The following is an 18,894-nucleotide window of genomic DNA, read 5'->3' on the forward strand; positions in this document are numbered from 1 at the left end:
CTATGGATCAGTTTACCTGGAAGGGTTTTAATTGGTTTCATTTGTTTTCTTTTGTTTTTCAATCCGTGAGATGATTCACACCCCTAATCACTTCACCTAGAACATTGCAGTAGACTCCTGTCTGCTCTCATTCTCTCTAGAGTCTTCTTGCCCCTCCTCTTTACATACTAACTGGTTGGCCAAGGCATTCTCCTCAGAATCCTTTTTCATTCTTTTCTACCCTAAAATACAAATCAAATTCCTTTGTCCTATACTTATTTAAGATTGTCTTGATGTAGCCACAAGCAACCTTTCTTCACCAGTACAATCCGCAGAAATGGCAATATACAACTCTGTATATCAGTCTTCTAAAATTGATATATATTTACATTTATTTTGATTTTAAAAAGTTATGGTGTTGAATTGGCATCCCACTTATGAAACATTGTATTTGTTTGTAATATGCTTATTGGGAACTGTAGTTCATTTTCCTATGACAGTGTTATACATGAGTGCCTTTTGTTCTCAGACTAGCCCTTAACAGTTATAAAGCCGTAAATTATAGGATTACTAATCCTGGGACCTAACAGTTATATATAATAATTGCAGCGGGAAAATAAATGAACGATTTCTTCTGAATAGCAGTAACACAGCTTGTCCTGCTGTAGACCTGCAGGCTGACACGAATCCCTCTGCACCAGTGTTCTCCCCACCAGGCTTCTGTGGGGAAGGAGGGAGGGATAAGAACTCAGCCAGTTCCGAAACCCTGGTGGCAACTCCTGGGCAGGGGTGATCTAGAAAGACAGACGCTAGCGGAGGGTGGAAGTCTGAAAAGGAGTTCTGACGTCGCTAAGGCCGTGAGCAGTAGCTTTCGGAAGGCACTTACCTTTTTCTTCTTGCTTCTCTTCTTTTCCTCTTACCTGTCCTCCCCTTACATCCCTTCCTTCTCTTCCCCTTGTTTTCTGTGCCTCTTCCTTCAGGTTCCCTGATTTGCCCTGGCCTTGCTGAAAGGACGGGCATTTGGTTGGCTCCTCCGTGGCAGTGCCTGGAAGGCTGTTCGCTTTCCCACCGTCATCCCACACATCTGTCTTCTCGGCCCCAGCCTCTGCACCCGGGTTCCTTTTCGCTTGTCCTGACCCCATAGACTCCCCAGCTGGTACCTGGCGAGTTCCTGCGCAGGACTAGATGTGGCAAGCCCTCAGTGCCAAGCAGATTTTCATGTTTTTCTTTCTTTGTGAAAATCGGGCGTGATACACGTGAGCAGCACTACTCACTGTCCATGGCCTGCAGTGGAGCTTCCAGGTGGTCTGTGTAGTTTCTCCATCCTTTCCTCTCAATTCTGATCAGCATCGCCCTCTGTTGTTCACTATTGATATTTATTGTGGAGTCAAACTTAACGTTTTCCAAGTAGCGTTTTCAAAACTGTCTAAAACTACTAGATTTAATGAGTTGTATGCTATTGATGGAAGGCTTATGGATATACCAGTTCCTGTATTCATTTCCTGGGCTGCCATAGCAAATTACCACAAACTAGGTGGCTGAAAACCACAGAAATTGATTTGCCCATAGTTCTGGAGGCTAGAAGTGTAAATGTGTCAGCAGGACCTTGTTCTCTTGAAGGCTCTGGGGAGAGTCTGCTCTGTGCCTTTTGCTCAGCTCTGGTGTCACTGGCATTGGCTGGCAGCTGTGTGATGCCACTGTGTGCCTTCGTCATCACTTGGGGTCCTCTCTCTGTGTCTTCACATCACCTTATAAGACACCAGCTGATTGGATTAAGGCACATCCTACTCCAGTATGACCTCATTTTAACTAACTATATCTGCGATGACCATATTTCCAAATAAAGTCATATGCTGAGGTATTAGGGGTTAAGACTTTAACATGTCTTTCTGGGGGGACATGTTCAATCATAGTCATAACAGCCGCTAAATTGACAAGATATTTGTTATCTCTGTTAAGTCTTGAACATGCTTTCAAAATGAGAATATTGTATTAGACTTGACCATGCAGTTTTTCACCCATCAATGATTTAGTTTTTGTATAAAAAATAGGGAAATTTATATGTAAGGCTCTTTGATATAAATTTAATTTCCACTGTAATTCCTACTTTTGTTTATATGTTGCTTATAGAAGTTTGTATTATGAAAATAAACATACTTTTATATCGGTTGCTTACACTTAGATTTGTTGCCTGCTGCATTTAGTTTTTAATCAGTATTTCTCTTTTATTGAAAGAAAGGAAGAATGGATACTCAATATTTTGAAACATTGAAAAATGGTCTTGCTCATGCCCCCGCCCCTCCTTTGTTGACACTGGGATGCAAACTTTCTGTTTTAAACAGTTGAGTAAATCAAGATGGGACCGTATTTGTGTGGTACACTTGCTTTTTGAAAATGTCAAAATAAAAACTCTTGATTTAATTGGTATGCCATTTAGTAATGAAGTAAAACTAGAGTCTTCAACCAAATCTTGTATAATTTCTTTCCCCTGGATTAAGAAAGAAAAATTTAAAGTAGGCGGACATGATAAGTTGTGTGTCGCCATTGATCCATTTACTGAGTATTTCCAGAGTGCTTGTTCTGTACCAGAAAATGTACTAGGTGCTAAGTTATTCCCATTTTCTGTCCCAAGAACTTATAGTCTAGCTTGGGAAACAAATAAGCAGGAAATTATAGAATCATGTGATCTGTGGAGAACTGGTGGTTGGCTCATGGGGGTAAAGGTAGAAACCCAGTCGTGCAGTCAGGGAAGGTTCCTTGTGATGTGACATCTAAGCTGAAAAAAATTTCTTATTGAGTATCTTACGGGATCAATGCAGATTCATCTTCAATCTCTGTTCTTATAAATTTCCACAGCACTGGAAGAGTTCATGTACATAATTATCAAAGGAAGGTGAGTTTTCATCTCACCTGTTTCTGCTGAGGAAAATTGACTGTTTGCAAACATTTTTAACAGATCAAAATGAAGGGTCGTGTTTAATTAGTGGGTTACCCAGTTCCATTTTGATTGGTTTAATTAAGGTTTTGCTCTACTGTTGGGAAGAAATCCAGCAACTAACATTAACTTCAACTAACATTAAAGTTAAGCTGTTTATTTCATATGAAATTATCCTCAAAATTAAAGACCATAATTATTTGACATAATTTTATGGTACTAAATTTAAAGCTCTGGATTATGTGTATTACACACTTGGGTGACATAACCAGTGTTTACTGAGCTAAGTTGCCTAAGTGTCAGACACAGTTTAAACTTCAGAGTCTCCTTAGTTATACTCCTAAGCCACGTTGCAGCCCCCTAGAGATGTTAAGTACCTTTCCCAGGGTCACCTACTGGTTGTGCTGGGGCCGGGATTTCCGTCCAGGCGGCGACTCCGTAGTCTCTGCCTCCCTGGGTGCACGTAGCTCTCTTGGCACTACCCACGGTTCCATCAGTTTACACATGTGATGCACACGTTCCACACATGTCCGACATGGAGACTGAAATCCTACGTTCCTCTGATAGAGCCATATCCCTAGGTTTTGATTTGTTCTTGAGAGATTAAGGAGCAAATGGTAACACACAACACATTTTAAAATAGTAGGGTTATATTATACATATTGTTTTGCAAGTTGATTTTTCACTTTATCTCCATGCTTACTATGTCATGAAGACATTCTCTACCTGATTCTTTTTAATAGCTCTATGCTATTGCAGTTTATTCATATACCTTGAATATATTTAACCATTCTGCAGTAGATGGATACTTGATTCATCTCTTTTCACTATGTAAAAAATGTTGCATTGCCTACCTATGCTAAAATTTTTATGGGATATATTTCCAGAAGTGGAACTGCTACTGGGTGCAGGAATTTGAACTCTTTATCTTTTGATAATGGAAAGTGTGTAATGTTTGATGCTGCCACGAATGGAGAAAGAAAGTGCTTGTCACCCCACCTCCTTCCTCATCGACTCTGGGTTCTTACCAGTCGTTTAAATCTTCGCTAATCAAGTCGCCCTCTCCTCCCTCTCAAAACACAGAACTAGGATTTTTTTCAATAATAGTTTTCTCGTAATTTGTGTTTTCTGTGAACTCTCTCTCCTGTCTTTTGCCTGTTTTATATATCATTCTTTTATTGGTTAGTAAGACCTTTTTCTTTTGCCCGTCTGTTGATCTGCACATAAGCAAAGAAGAGTATGGTTTTTAAATTTCTTTCAGATCAACCGAGAACGATCCCCTTTTACTGTTACATACTAAGATTTATTTTCAGTAATGTGGAGTTTACTTTTTTAAATATCGTCTTTTGGTGTTTGTTGGTATTGCTCCTAACAATTCAAAGTAGAATTATATTTTCTCGGAAAATGTTTATACTCTGTTTATTAAGAGACCTTTTTAGGGTGGCCAGTTAGCTCAGTTGGTTAGAGTGTGGTGCTAATAACACCAAGGTTGCCAGTTCGATCCCCATATGGGCCCCTGTGAGCTGCGCTCTCCTTTAAAAAAAAAAAAAAAAAGATCTTTTTAGACAATATTGTCTAATTTACAAGTTCACCTTATTTCATATTTTGTAATGCTAATTTCCTTTTTTGAAACAGGATAATGCTGACTACAGATTATTTCAGAAAACACTCAAATTGTGTCGTTTCTTTGCCAACTCTCTTTTGCACTATAGTAAGGTAAGGCTTATTTTTTATAATACATAAATGTGAAATCTATAGAAAAATTATAAATTATCTTGTTTTATCATTCTTGTCAAAAACAATTTTTGGTGTTATTTTGTTGAGTATATTTGTAGCGTTTTTTTTTTTTTGGTTTAGCATCATTAATTGTTAAATTTGAGCATCTGTTGTATCATTTAACTTACTGCCATCGTTGTTATTTATTCAATTATCTGGAAAAAATTACGTAATATCAATGTAAATAAAATTTCTGTAAGCACAAGTCAGTTTTCAGAAGATAATTAATTCGCTTGCCTCCATCTACTGTTTATAAGTTATTTCTACCATTTTTCTAAATTAGGTTTTTAAAGTTGAACTTTCCAAACCTTTAAAATTGTAGAATAATTTTAAGAAGACCTACATAGTTAGGAGTCATCAGAACAGTGATAGTTGAAGACATATGGACAGAATGGATAAGTTGTCAAGCCAGATTATTTGTTGAGATGAGCAGAGAATGCTTCTAGCAGCCAGTGAAAGAAACATCATTAGTAATAGATACAAAAAAAAAAAAAACAACCCAAACTGTTGTCCACTTTAATTAGCTTCTGATCTTGTCCTTTTTGAAGAAAAGGGTCTCCAATAACTGTTTATTACAGTCAGAACCTCCTGACTGCTCACTCATTGCCACCTGATTTGGTGGCTGCCTTTGTCCTTTGGGCAACTGCCATTCACTGTGCTTGGTGGCTCCAACGGTGGGTTCCCTGCAGCTTGCAAAGTGTGTATTTCAGTGGCACGGGTACCTGGTGGGAATGTCCCTGCACCAATGACACTTGATGCATATTTACCCATCTGACATTTGCTTGGTGTGTAGGAGGCAAAATTGTCCCTAATTATGTCATTAAAAAAAATTTTGTTTTAATTTTTTAAAATTACATTTGATATACAATATAATAATAGTTGCAGTGTATAACATAGTGATTAGACACTTTTATAACTTATGAAGTGATCACCCGAATAAGTCTAGTACCCACCTGACACTATAGTTATTACAGTATTATTGACTGTATTCCCTATGCTATACTTTATATCCCCTTGACTGTTTCTATAACTGCCAATTTGTGCTTCTTAATCCCTGCACCTCTTTCACCCAGCTCCCCAACCCCCTTCCATTTGGCAATCATCAAATGTTCTCTGTCTCTGTGAGTTTGTTTCTATTTTGATTGTTCATTTTGTTTTTTAGATTCTACATATAAGTGAAATTGTATGGTATTTGTGTTTCTGTGTCAGACTTATTTCACTTAGCATAATACCTTCTAGGTCCATCCATGTTATTGTAAATGGTCAGGTTTCACTCTTTTTTATGGCTGAGTAATGTTCCATTGTTTATGTGTACCACGTCTTTACCTACCTCAGGGGGAACCTCTGCAGCTACGATTTCCCTTCCGATTCTTAACTGCCACACCATGGGTGTGGGACGTAGTTCTGCATCTCTGCCCCTCCTACTAGTCTCCATGCAGCTTCTTTATTTTCTTAGTTACAGGACTTCTGTTCAGATGGTCTTCAGGTGGTTCTCAATGATGGTTGTTCTATAATTTAGTTGTAATTTTGATATGGTCGTGGGAGGACATGAGCACAGCACTTGCCTACACTTCCATTTTGACTGGAAGTTCTAGTTACGGCTTTTTAAATCAGTTCTTTTCTATCAGTGAAATTTTTAATTTTTAAAGGTTAAGCATCAGTTTTTTTCTATATCCTATAAGACAATAAAAATTATTTATTTTACTTTCTAAGAGATAGCTTAACCATAATGGGTGGAGCAGTCACAGCTGTACTTGAAGCCCAGGCTTGCTGGGTTTCAGCTGTGTTACTTGATCAAGTTATTTGATACCTTAGCTTCAGCTTTCTATTCTGTGAAATGGGGATAATAATACATCATAGGATTTTTGAGAGGACTAAAAGTATGTAAAGTCATTTGCTACATGTCTGCTGAGCACTTAGTAGGTGCTCAGTACACAGTAGTAGCTGCTAACTGTCATGTTGGTGATAGTTTTAACAAAGTTTTAGATGCTTAGCCTCTTTCATGCAAGAGCTCTTTTTTGTAATGTGGCATATCCAGGATTTTATTTTAATTTTTTGCATGCCTTTGTGAGGGGATGTCTATTAGAAATGTACATTGTATACAAAGAATGAATAGAGTTGTTTTATTTTAGGAATTTCTTCCTTTCCTCTCTGATTCTTGCTGTACATTGCACCAGCTTTATCTTCAGATACACAGGTAAGAAGAATAGCATGTGATTATTAAAATACCACAGTGCCATTTGAACCAGGCATCCATTAAGTATATATCACTTTAAAATAAAACATTAGAGTCATTTTTCTTAATTTTTTAGTAAACTTTTATTTGCTTGCTTAAAATAATTGGAGATGATAGCTTTTAAAATATAGCTTCCATGTGAGTTTTGCTTACCTTTGTATTCTTCACTAGGACCTTATCCTGAGTGATGAATAGTTAGTATGGTGATAAATATGAAAGGCAAAAAAAAAAAGGTTATATATACATGTATATATTTTCTATTGGCATATTGTTTTTTTATCTTTGTTAAGTTTTATTATACTTCTATGAGATTTAAGTCAAGTAGTAGTTAACTCCACCTTAGAGAAGTGTCATAATTTAGATAGGGGCTAAGTGACATTGGAAATTGACAGTTACCTCAGAAGAGTACTCAATTTGACACTAAAATAATCTGTCAATTCATTTATCTAGCCATCTTTTATGTCTCCCTAATCCATTAAGTCTCCTAGACAACTTTTTCATACCGCTCCCTCTTCAAACTTCCTGTATTTCTAACAACTTTAACAGATTCCTCATGTCAGTGTCCTTACTTTGTATGTCACTGAGAAAAATGGAAGCAACTGGAAGAGAGCTTCCATGTACTCTCTCCAACACATCAACTATTCTACCTGGATTTAGGCCCCCCTCCCCCCCCCCCCCCCCCTGTTCCCATGAAGGAAGTATGTAAGGCCAGCCTCTCCATTTGTGCATTGAATTCCATCCTCTCTTGTATGCTCAGGGCCCTTTCTCGAGCAATTATTCCTTTTCTTCCTTGGATCGTTAGTCTTCCTCCTCTATTGGGGAGGTATTTGGAGGAGGATGCAGAGCTGGGAGATTTTGTTTGTACTGTTTTGTTCTGAAGACAGGAAAAGTAGCAGCATGTTATTTAGTTCTGAGCTTCTTTATACAATTATGGTATCAGTTAAGCACTTTGAGTTTTGTTTTCTAAAACAGATGCGTGTTTTTTATATATTTTTACTGCTAGAAGAACATCAGTTAGAAGATAGCTATTAGTGAATTTCCCTTCTCCCTTTCCAGCAAGTTTCCCCCAAGCCTGTATGCTGCCGGGATTCCTAAAGCCCAGCAGGAGGAAATAGCGGGTACTTTCCTGGTTACACTGGATCCACTTGTCAGTCAGCTTCTCTCCTTCCAACCTTTTGTGCACGTGGTTTTGGACAGTAAATTAGGTAAGCTTCAAAGCAGAGTTAATGTTAGAACATCTCTTATCAATTATGACACGTTAGAGGCCGGGGTATCTTCCCGTGGGTAGTTTTTTTCTTTTTTTTAAGTTTTAAAAATTTTATTTAAAATGTTTTCTACTTCTTTTTGGAACATACTTCTCATTTTAAAAAATAATGTTTCTAATTTCTTTATATATCACAGATTTCTGCTGAAAATATGTAGAGTATGTTTTTACCAGTTTGTTGTATCATAATTAATGTGCTTTTTTTGCTGATAAGAGCTGCCATGTGAACTACAGTTTCCACAGTGTCTGCTGCTGGTTGTCATCATGGATAAGCTGCCCTCTCAGCCCCAGGACGTGCAGACCCTATGGTGCACAGAAAGCCAGGGCTCAGGAGCTCCAGCCAGGTGACAAATGTGTGGTTTCTATCCAACCACATATGGGTGGTTTACAATTGCTTATTGTTGGGAAGGTCTTGAGATGAAATTTTTTTGTTGTGTCAGGTATTCTAGTTAATGATTACTGTGTAGACCTTGTATATATATATGTTGCTACTTTAAAAAGAGATAAATATAAATCTATAGACGGTAAAAATATTTTAATTATGTTCAATGTTTAGAAGGTATTGCCTAATGGTGAATGAACATTGAGTGTGATCGAGTGGATGTAATTCGTTACTTTTGAAAATGAGCTCTGACAAATAGAATGCTGGAGAAGGTATCTCTTGGGGATTTCACTTGTACTCACCCTCCTTCCCGTCACAAAGCTCCAGTTTCTTACTCCCTGGATTACTGCTGTGCTCTAATTTTCCACCCTTTCCTTTAGCCCCCTCTTTGTACCACTGCCAGATTAGTCTCCCTAAAGCCCGCTCTCAGCTTCTCGGTCTTCTGCTCAGAATCTAAAGCATCATGTCAGGACTCCTATTCTCCTTATCCTTTCGCTCCTTGTCTACACAGATACCTGGCTTTTGTCAGACCGGTTATTCAGCTTGTCTTTTCCTCATGATTTTGTCACCTTTACCTATTTATATCTTGTCTGTTTTTAATTTTTTATTTAAATCCTCTATGAAGATTTCTTAAACCATTTCAATCATAAAATGACCTCTCCCTGTTACAACTATAATATTTTGTATTTTATAGTTGCTGTGTAAGCCACTTAAATATCAAGTTCCTTGATGAAGTTTGTCTCTGACTTTGTATAGATTAGTACTTCGATAAATACTTGGTAAATGATAAAAAATGTACAGGAAAATTCTTGTCCTTTAAGGAATTTCTCTAACAGTAACTGTATTTTATTTTTATGTTTACATATTCACATATTGAAAATATATACCTCTTGAGCCATTTTGCTTCGCTAAAATAACCCTTAATATGTTTTATTATTCTACCTGCTAATTATTAAACGTTAATAATGTTGGGTTCAATGTTCTCAATTCCCCTGCAGGGTGTCTCTTCTCAAAGCCGTTTTCGATAGCTTTGAGCAGTGTTCCGGTGAACTCTCTCTGCCTGTTCATTTACAGGCAGTGACGAGTGAGGGGCAGGCCCGGGTTGCAGTCACCTTGTATCAGCACGTCTGTGTTCACCTGTGTACCTTTATTGCTTCCTTTCATCCCTCACTCTTTCCTGAACTGGTACGTTTGTTACTTGCTGGGCTAAGCTGAGGTTATGCTTTCACTTTTTTTTTTCCCATGGAAATTGTGATTTGCATACAGAAGAAAAGTGTGGGAATAGTTAATGCATGTTCTTTTTGAATGTCATTCTCTCAGCTTTCACATTTTACCCTCCAACTCAGTTGTGTCGTAGGAAATGGTAATCCCAGAGTCTTATAGGATTCAGGTGCAGTATTTAGCTAACACCTTTGAGAAAACATTTTGGGTGGAAAAGTGTGGAAAGACAGTGTGAAGAGAGGAAAAATGTGTGGCCTTTACCTAATTCAGTTTCATAAAGAAAAGAAGCAAATAGTATGTAGTACGAAGTCTCCTGTAAATCTTTGGTATAATGTAGATTTTGTTTTTTTATTGAATTGGATTAGAAAAGATGTTGAGGAAATTCTACGGAAAGAAATTCTTAGAATTTACGTAAGGATCAGTATCATTTAAGCTATTATACAATGGGTAGTAGCCAGCCATATTAAGTATTGTATTTGAATAGTTAAAGGCAGAAACAGAAGTCTAGGCTCGTATGTTATGTGCATTGGTTTAAAGGTTTCCATACTTAGAGAATTTTTGTGCATTCTAATGATCTAGTTTCCATGTTTCAAAGCACTGGAATCCCCAAGGCCCCGCTCAGTGCTCGGTGCAGTGGGGCTGGGGGAGTGCTGAGGGCATGGCAGCATGGGGTCTTTCAGATACTAGGAAGTTGAGCCTTCCCATTGAGGATCGCTTGTTGTTGGATCCTGATGGTCTCCTGTTCTATTTTGAGAAATGCAGTATTAGTGATAATTGGTCATGAACTTCTTTTCCTTAGGACTCTGCTCTGTTGGCTGCTGTGCTGAGAGCGAACATGATCACCTCCTTGTTAGCTATGGACGCGTGGTGCTTCCTTGCTCGGTACTATGTACTTTTTTTGGGGGGGGGGATTGATTTATAGGAATAAATGATTTTATAGTTGTAAGTTCAGAGGAAAATCCTGTCTCAATAATTTTTCATAGCTCCCTAAAATGGAATGATTTCGTCCCCAGCACTACATTAGGAATGGGGTTCCTTCTTTCTTTGGTTTAAGTCTGTAAATTACGTTGCCTGGGTAGTTTTATATATTGTGATATTCCCGGTCCATGGTAATAACTGCAGTTTAGAATATTTAGTGCTTTATGGAAGTTCCTCTCCTTGCTTTTCTGAGTGTGTAAAGAATTGTCTAAATATTGCCTTCTCTCTCCCGCAGATATGGGACTGCCGAGCTCTGTGCACACCACGTCACCGTAGTTGCTCATCTGGTGAGTAGCCACAGGCCTGAGACAACCACTTTCCATGAACTTCCTCTGTAGAGATGATGATCTTAAAGAAAGTGAATGTCAAATGTACATGATAACTACATTGTTTTGACAGTTTCTTTGCTTTGCATTGATGCTGATGCTATTGAGAAAGATGTACTAGAAGCAGTTGTAAACCTGGAGAAATTGCCTCAGATTTTCAAAATTTTATAGAGTTCCGTTAATTTGGGAAAGGAAGCGTAATTGAGGATAAATTTAAAGTTGAATGCAAAGTAGAAAATAAGAAAAAAGTTAGTTATAATGTTGATGACCAGTTCTCATTCTCTCTCTTTTCCCTCTCTCCCTCTCTCACCCCTTCTCTCTCTCTCTCTCTCTCTCTCTCTCTCTCTCTTTCTCCCCCCTCCCTTTTTTTTCCCTTTCTCCCCCCACCCCAATATGATTTAGATAAGCTGACTCTTGATTTTGTTGTATCTCCTTCAGTCAGGATGATTTGAGAAGGACTAATAAATGTGATAGTGATAGATGGCTTTTGGGAAAAGAAATAATGCTTTGGATTGGGTACAAAGAGAAAATTATTTAATAATGATTTTAATCTTTTCAATGTTGACCTTTTTTTACTTTTAAATTCTGAGATGTTCCATTTAAGATCTTCATGACTTATCTGTTGTTTTGTTTTTTGTCCTTGGCCTTTGATAAAGATCTTATGTGAGTCCATGTTCTTTTGTTTCTTAGTAGTTACTGTGTCATGTATTTCTTGGATTACCTTTTAAGCGTGCTGTAGGCTAAATCTGGTCTGACATCTGTGTCTCCATGGCTGATGGTCTTGAGCGCTTACGCACTGACTAAATCCTTAACACATCTTGCACAAAACAGATAAAGAGTGATTTTTTTATGTTATGTGTATTATGTCTCCTTTAAATGTCCTAGTACATTATGATAGGAATTGATTTCCAGAAAACTGAGTCTGTAAATTTTTCTAATGATTCTTCCATCTAATAGAGTTCTATCCACCTCTGCACCACTACACTTAGATCTTAAATTCCATGAATTGTCTTTGAGTAAGAGGATTAACATATCAAGGTATCAAAATGGTACTTAGAGATAGATTCCAAAGTATTGGCAAAATTATTTTCTCATTATAAAAGTAATCTAGGTTCATGGAAGAAAAACATTTAAAGAAAAGCTCTGAATTAAAAATGAAAATTACCTATAATCTTATCTCCCAGAAAGGGCTACTGTTACTATTACATTTTGCCATACAAAAGCTTGTAGAAGCTATGGTTTTAAGTCAGTCAATCTCTGCTTTCTCTCCTGTCATTTCCCAGATAAAGTCTTGTCCTGGAGAATGTTACCAGCTCACCAACCTGTCCGTGCTGTTGAGGCGTCTCTTCTTCTTCATGGCTCCACCCCAACAGGTAAGAGTGTCCTTGTCACTGTCTTGGAGAGCCTGCGCGGAGTTGAGTTCAGACTCTTTTGAAGGCCCCCATCCCATTTATCCTACATTTAAATGTTGACATGGTCTGAGCTGAAATTTTTCATGTATTGATTGCTTAGCTTATTGCATTTCGATGGGTTTAGATTTTGATGTTAAAGACCAGAGCTACACACTAAAGTGGTAAAAGCCCATTTTATTCCCGAACTGTTGTGACGGGAAAAGTGACCTGTGTGTAGCTGGCTCAGTTCTGAACACAGCATGGACGGGTGAGGGTTTACACTCAAGGAGATAGACGCCAGTGGATGAAATTCACTGGGAGGAAGCATCAGAGCTAAGGGGGTGATGTTTGCTCAACTGACCTGACAGATTCTCTGAACACAGACCAGGTGATCAGACACCAAGGGTGAGGGATTCCTTCTCAACTGACTGAGCAGGACTAACTGGCTGATACAGGTCCAGCAAGGATGGACTCAAGGCCAAGGTGGAAGGCTCCTTGGGAAGAGGCCCTAGAAGAGTCTGCCTGAAGTTTGATCAAAGAGAGTCTTTGTCAGTGTCTTTGCTGCAAGTTGCAGATAAACATTTTAACTCTGTCTTCTGAAACATCTTTCCATCGTTTCTCATACGTTTAAGATACTTGAGATTGTTCCATAACCCCAGCCCTTTTTAACTAATTTGAAGAGCTAGAATATTACTTATGCCCTTAATGATGTCTTTTATTTTTTTTTATAGTAAATAAGTTTAATATTTAGGGGAAACGTGAATGTATGATGAGCCTCAGTTATAAAATAGGAATAAAATTATTCTTTCCCAAGATTGTTGTGAAAATTTAACTTCAAATACAACTGAGAACAAAGTAGCTCTGAGTGAGGTCTAGAAGCTTTGTTATCAATAAAGTGAACTCGGTTTTTAGACATCTTCCATACTTCTCAGTTTTCTAAATTCCCCCCCAGTTGAGGCCATCAGGTATGTATGTAAGTTACGGGTAAGAGGAGTTACTGTTAAGTTTTTCCTTCACTTGTCAAATACTGATTTCCTGCTGCGGCCGAGTTACTGTCCGAAAAGGTAAGATTAAGGGATCGACCGGAATTTGCATCCCTTCCTCAGGGGCCCTGGGAGAGTCCCTCAGGCCTGAGCTTGACACTAGTGCTCAGCCGCCAGCTGGAGCCCCGAGGCCGTGGGCCGCGATGTGAGCACGTAGAAGGCTCCGCGCTGCCCCGCTCGGCGCCTTTTCCCTCAGGACACTACTTCCTGTGGTGAGGAAGGAGGTGGGGGTGGGTGTTTTCTGAGACTGTTCTATGGACTCGGCTGTGTACGAGGCGCTTGGATTCTTTTTGTTCTTACGTCCCTTGTGGGAGAGATGGTCTTATTTCCATTTTACAGATGAAGAAACAGGAACTCGGAAATTAAAGAACTTCCCCAAACTCTCCGTAGCAGACGGCGGAGCTGGGGTCAGAGCTGGGGGTCAGAGCGGGTCTGGTTTGCCCCAGTTTATTATTTGTGGTTTTCTGTTTGGGGAAGGGAACCGGTTCATCATTGAACTTCATTGTAGAGCAAGATTGCGTTTGAACCGGTGCTCATCCGTTGGCGCCGTGCTCTGGGCTTTCCTGGTGCAGTTTGGTTTCATGACTAAAGCTGCTTGTGGCAACAGCCGCAGAGCTGGTCAGGGGACCCGGTTCTTTGGCTTCAGCAGCTGCCCCGGAACATAGCCACGTGATTTCTCCCTTGTCTGCACAGCTCAGTCTTTTCTGCAAACGAAAGAAGATTCAAATATAAATATAGGAAATATAGGAAAGTTTCTCTGCCCAATTTAATATAGTGGGTTTTCTTTTCGATTTGATGTAGGAAAATTTTTCATTGAACAAGCTGATTTTGGATATTGTGAAGTAAATTATTCTACGTCTTAAAAAATGACATTAATATACTTCCTCATTGGATTATACTTAAATTAGTAATTAAATGCACCATTGTTTTTGCTGTTTTTCCAGCAGAAGCAAACTTTAACTCTTTAGAACTTTTGTTTTCCATTTTTATCTGGTCTATTGGTGCTTCATTTTAGTGAAGCAGAACTGTTGTCCTGATAACCTGGCAAGCAGGCTCTTTGAATGGTGAGTTCAGCAGTGGAATGGGTCTGCCAGGCGCACGGTTCCAGACTGGTGCCTCCCGTTCAGAGCCGAGGTCCCTGTGCGTGTCGGAAGGAGAGCAGAGCCAGCGGGCTGTTAGCAAACTCCCCTGGCCTGTTTCTTAGTGCATCTCCGTTGTGTTCCATGTAAACTATGTTTTTCATTTGGAAACAGATGCAACAACAAATAATGCTACCTGGGTCTTGTTCCTTGTGATAGGGCTATTCAGTTAAAAACTTTTAAGAAATACTCAGTATGGAAGCTAATACCTCGCTTTTGTGCATCCACCCAACAGACTGTCTTATATTACTCTTGTTTCTTTAACAATTTATTCAGATGGAGTTTATCCAGAAATTTCCCCCCAAAGAAGCAGAAAATCTGCCTGTGTGGCAGTACATTTCCTTCCAGGCGTTACCTGCTGGGCTGAGGAGAGAAACTGCCCAGGAGGTCTGCAGAGTGGGTGCCGCCCAGTGCAGGAGGTGGCTAAGCAGCGGCCACACGGTGGCAGAACTGGAATCTCTGGTAAGGAGCAAGTTTGACAAGTGGTGATGCTTCAGTAACTATGGACTGAACACCGGTTTAGGAACTGGGGACTCGTTGTGATAAGGTGGACACAGCCTCTGCCCTCAGGTTAGAACCGCACAAGATTGTCAGATTTCTCTGTTGTAAAAGGGTCTGAAAGAAACTTCCTGTGATCTCCATTGATGTGAATTACATTGGCGCGGGGTGTCTGAAGCAACGAGACACATCATGAAATACTTCATTTGCAGTATTTTTGCTGACACATCTCTGTGTTAGGCAGACATGATTCTTCTGTTTGACAAAATACAACCCCCTTTTTATGCAAACCCACTCTGAGCCTTTACGTGCCTTTCCATTTAGACTGTTCCCTCTTAAAATAATGGAATAAAAAAGAAATTCATCTGCAAGAAAAAAATACATGATTTTGAAAAATTGACTGTCTTCAGTACATGTAGTTGAATTTTCCAGTTTAGTGTTCATTTGCTCATTAATTTATTCACTCATTCAAACATATTTTGAGTGCTCTTATGTGCCAAGCTCTGCTCTAGGTATTGGAGATATATCATGGAAAAAACAAACAAAATTCCTCTTCTCATGGACTTATGTTCTAGCTTAGCTTGACAGTAAAATAATTAATAAATATGTATATCCGTCTGTAAGTGGAGAAAAAAATCAAGGATGGGGACGGCACTCGGGGTTGGGGGCCTATATGCAGTTTTAAATTACAAGCTCAAGGTTTTCTCAGGCTTGTATTTCCACACTGAGTGTGAATGTTCTGATACTGTTATGTTGTAGCACTTGACCGTAATTATCAAGATAATTTAAAACATTTACATATAGCCAAAGGAAATAGAAGAATTTATATGCCTTTATTTTGGGTAAACTTTTAAATGTCTAGTTAGGAGTAGGTTAAGTTCAAATTTTGCATTTATTGTGTACTAGTTTCTGTAGTAAAGATAGAAAAACCTTCATATTAGGTAAAATAAAAGCTCCTGTTTTCTAAAATTGAATATATCTTTGCTCTACGACCAAAATGTAGTTCGGCAGATCATATAACATGTTTATTTGTAAGAGGAGACAGGTAAATCTTAAACAGAAGGCTGTACAGTGATTCCGTAAACTAAAGTGGTGTTGACCACAGTGGATCAGAGGCCTTGTTATGGTCCTTCCTCCCTTAGGGGCCTTCCCTTCACTCCCTCCACACCCCCGCCACGCCCCCTCCTGGCCGGAAGGAGAGAGTTGATGTGTAGATAAGAGTGAATCCGGGAAAGACCCTTTTATAATAGTTTCAAGTTCTAGACAATGTACTTCTTAAGTACCTTATTTCCTCATTGAATGCACTGTTGCTGAGCAATTTTAAACATTAATTATAAAATAACAGAAAATAAAAACGTAATAACTTAAAAAGATGGCTAGGTGCATAATAGGAAAAAACAATTTTTAGTTGATGAATATTATAAATTAGCTTGACAATACTGACCATTTGTATCAAACCTATTTATAAAAATACAGTGGTATTTTCATTGTTATTAAATTTTCCTATTAAAAGGAAAAAAGGTTTGTTTAGACAAATGAAGCAAATGTTTCTGTGTTAAGGAAAATTAGTTTTTTTGTGTGTGTATTTTTTTTTTTAAAGATTTTATTGGGGAAGGGGAACAGGACTTTATTGGGGAACCGTGTGTACTTCCAGGCCTTTTTTTCCAAGTCAAGTTGTTGGCCTTTCAATCTTAGTTGTGGAGGGCGCAGCTCAGCTCCAGGTCCAGTTGCCATTTTTCTAGTTGCAGGGGGAGCAGCCCACCATTCCTTGCAGGAGTCGAGGAATCGAACTGGCACCCTTGTGGTTGAAAGCCCACTGGCCCATGTGGGAATCGAACCGGCAGCCTTCGGAGTTAGGAGCATGGAGCTCTAACCGCCTGAGCCACTGGGCCGGCCCCAAGGAAAATTAGTTTTAATAAAATATACTCATTAAAGAAAGAGGTGAAAAGATGGCTTTGGGTCTTGGAATATAATTCTTCACGGTTTCTCCGTAGTTACCGGTCGTTCTTGACCTCACATAAGGCCTCCAGCTCCTGGAGGCTGGTTCCCAAGCTCTGGCCCTTCTTTGTTTCCCCTTAGAACACGGTGCTGTCTGCTCTGCTTGCTGTGTGTCATTCTGCTAGAGACGCTCTGGATATTGGACAAGAAGCTGCAGTCGTGGAAGCCGGGAGTCAGCTTTGGGCTTTTCTGAACACTAACCTGGTGAGGGAAACACTGGCCATTTCCCCCAAGAGCAAATCAGTACTGAAAGAAGAAGGTAGTACCGACCTCCCTGTGGGTGAATCTGTCTGCGTCTCAGGTGCTTTGACTAAGTGGAAATAAAAATGTGACCTCTGGTTGTCCCAGCCAGTGGGAGCTGAAGGCAACAGTCACGCTGTGGGAAATAGTAGAAATGGTTTTGCGGGTGTTTTATCCCTGAAGTTCATGTGTGGTCAGATTCCCTCCCACAGTATTTCACCTTCAACAGGTGCTTTCCCTGATCCTCACACGTGGTTTGATAAAGATTCATTGAGGAGCTCTCTTTGCTAGTGACATAGATTATCATATTACGAGAAACAATTACGGAGAGAAGAAAAGGAGTTGAAGAAGGCTCAGGAATGTACAAGCTTTTCAGTAATTAGACCTCCATCCGGGTTAAATCGGATTTGAATCATGGCTCTGCTTTTTCCTAGCCACATGATCTAACCTCTCTGCCCCTTTTCTTATTAGTAAAGGGAGGAAAATCAGAAGTACCTCAGATTTACTAGGTATAAGTGAGGTGATAAATGCAAAGCACCTAATAAGTGCTCATGGAAAGGCTGCTATTCACATGTAATTGGAAATTTTCACCAACCTCATTTTGTTTCTTATTTAAGGTAACAAGTCAAACTTGTGTTCAGCAGACTCTCAGCCTTCTATTTCCACTGTTGGGATTTTTTATTCAAACTCTAGATCCTGAGGTGATAAGTCAGGTAAGAAGAGTGAGCTTCTTCTTACAAACTGGGGCTTCGTTGATTGAGGAAGTTGTTAATCTGGCAGAACTTAAAGTAACTTTCTAGAAACAGGCCTTTCCAATGATTTGTTCAGTTGGCTTGTTGCCCCTTTCTTCTTAAACTGCAGTAAAATGTCACAGATTTGCTTGTCCAGGGATGTTTCTTTTCTTTCTTGCTTCTCGTAGAGTTGTTGGTACACTGGGCTGTTAATTCAGCCTTTATCTGTCCTCCCGTCTCCCTGGTACTGAAGAGTCCAAACTTCCTTGGTTGCTGTGAGCTGCCCCAGAATCCCCGAGCTTAGGAGTCAGTTCGAGTGTGACCCTGCCTGCATTCATAGCATTTTCCAGGCATTCCAGCAGCCCCGGGAGTGTGGAGTGCACCCCCACAGACTTAAATCCTCATGGTTTCTTTGAAGAAATAAAATGATCTTGATACTGACTCTTCCCTCTGGCCTCAGCTTGCACGGCTGGGACAGACAGAACTGGCTCCTGGAGGAGCCTGTGGTGCTGCCTCCATTATGCCCCAGCTTTGGAGGTTCTAAGCCGGAGGAGGGAGAAAAGGGAAAAGGCCATCATCTTACCGGAAGTGATTCAGAACGAGTCCATACTGGACAGAATGAGCCCCAAATCAAGGGTTGGCTTGTGTTTAAGGTCACTAAGAAACAAAGAAAACTGGTTAGGAAGTGAAACTAACCCTTGCTATTTAGGAGGAGATGGAAGAAATAACACCCTGTTACAGTGTGTGGTGCACAGTG

General features: G+C 39.5%; 1 protein-coding gene across 5 annotated transcripts in view; it reads left to right on the plus strand.

Moving 5' to 3' along the window:
- Positions 1 to 18,894, plus strand: part of FIRRM (FIGNL1 interacting regulator of recombination and mitosis) — a 36,336-nt gene that overhangs the window by 11,534 nt on the left and 5,908 nt on the right. For all 5 annotated transcript variants that reach the window (XR_004421525.1, XR_004421526.1, XM_033092334.1 and 2 more), the window contains exons 9-19: positions 4,550 to 4,630; positions 6,823 to 6,887; positions 7,983 to 8,131; positions 8,405 to 8,534; positions 9,571 to 9,757; positions 10,593 to 10,675; positions 11,007 to 11,058; positions 12,381 to 12,470; positions 14,947 to 15,132; positions 17,248 to 17,370; positions 18,024 to 18,119. Coding sequence is in view for 3 of the 5 variants with exons in the window: in XM_033092334.1 (XP_032948225.1) it covers positions 4,550 to 4,630; positions 6,823 to 6,887; positions 7,983 to 8,131; positions 8,405 to 8,534; positions 9,571 to 9,757; positions 10,593 to 10,675; positions 11,007 to 11,058; positions 12,381 to 12,470; positions 14,947 to 15,132; positions 17,248 to 17,370; positions 18,024 to 18,119 (1,242 nt within the window). In the remaining 2 variants the exon portion in view is untranslated. The remainder of the gene's footprint in view (positions 1 to 4,549; positions 4,631 to 6,822; positions 6,888 to 7,982; positions 8,132 to 8,404; positions 8,535 to 9,570; positions 9,758 to 10,592; positions 10,676 to 11,006; positions 11,059 to 12,380; positions 12,471 to 14,946; positions 15,133 to 17,247; positions 17,371 to 18,023; positions 18,120 to 18,894) is intronic.

This window comes from Rhinolophus ferrumequinum, chromosome 22, assembly GCF_004115265.2.
Source record: "Rhinolophus ferrumequinum isolate MPI-CBG mRhiFer1 chromosome 22, mRhiFer1_v1.p, whole genome shotgun sequence".
Lineage (NCBI taxonomy): Eukaryota > Metazoa > Chordata > Mammalia > Chiroptera > Rhinolophidae > Rhinolophus > Rhinolophus ferrumequinum.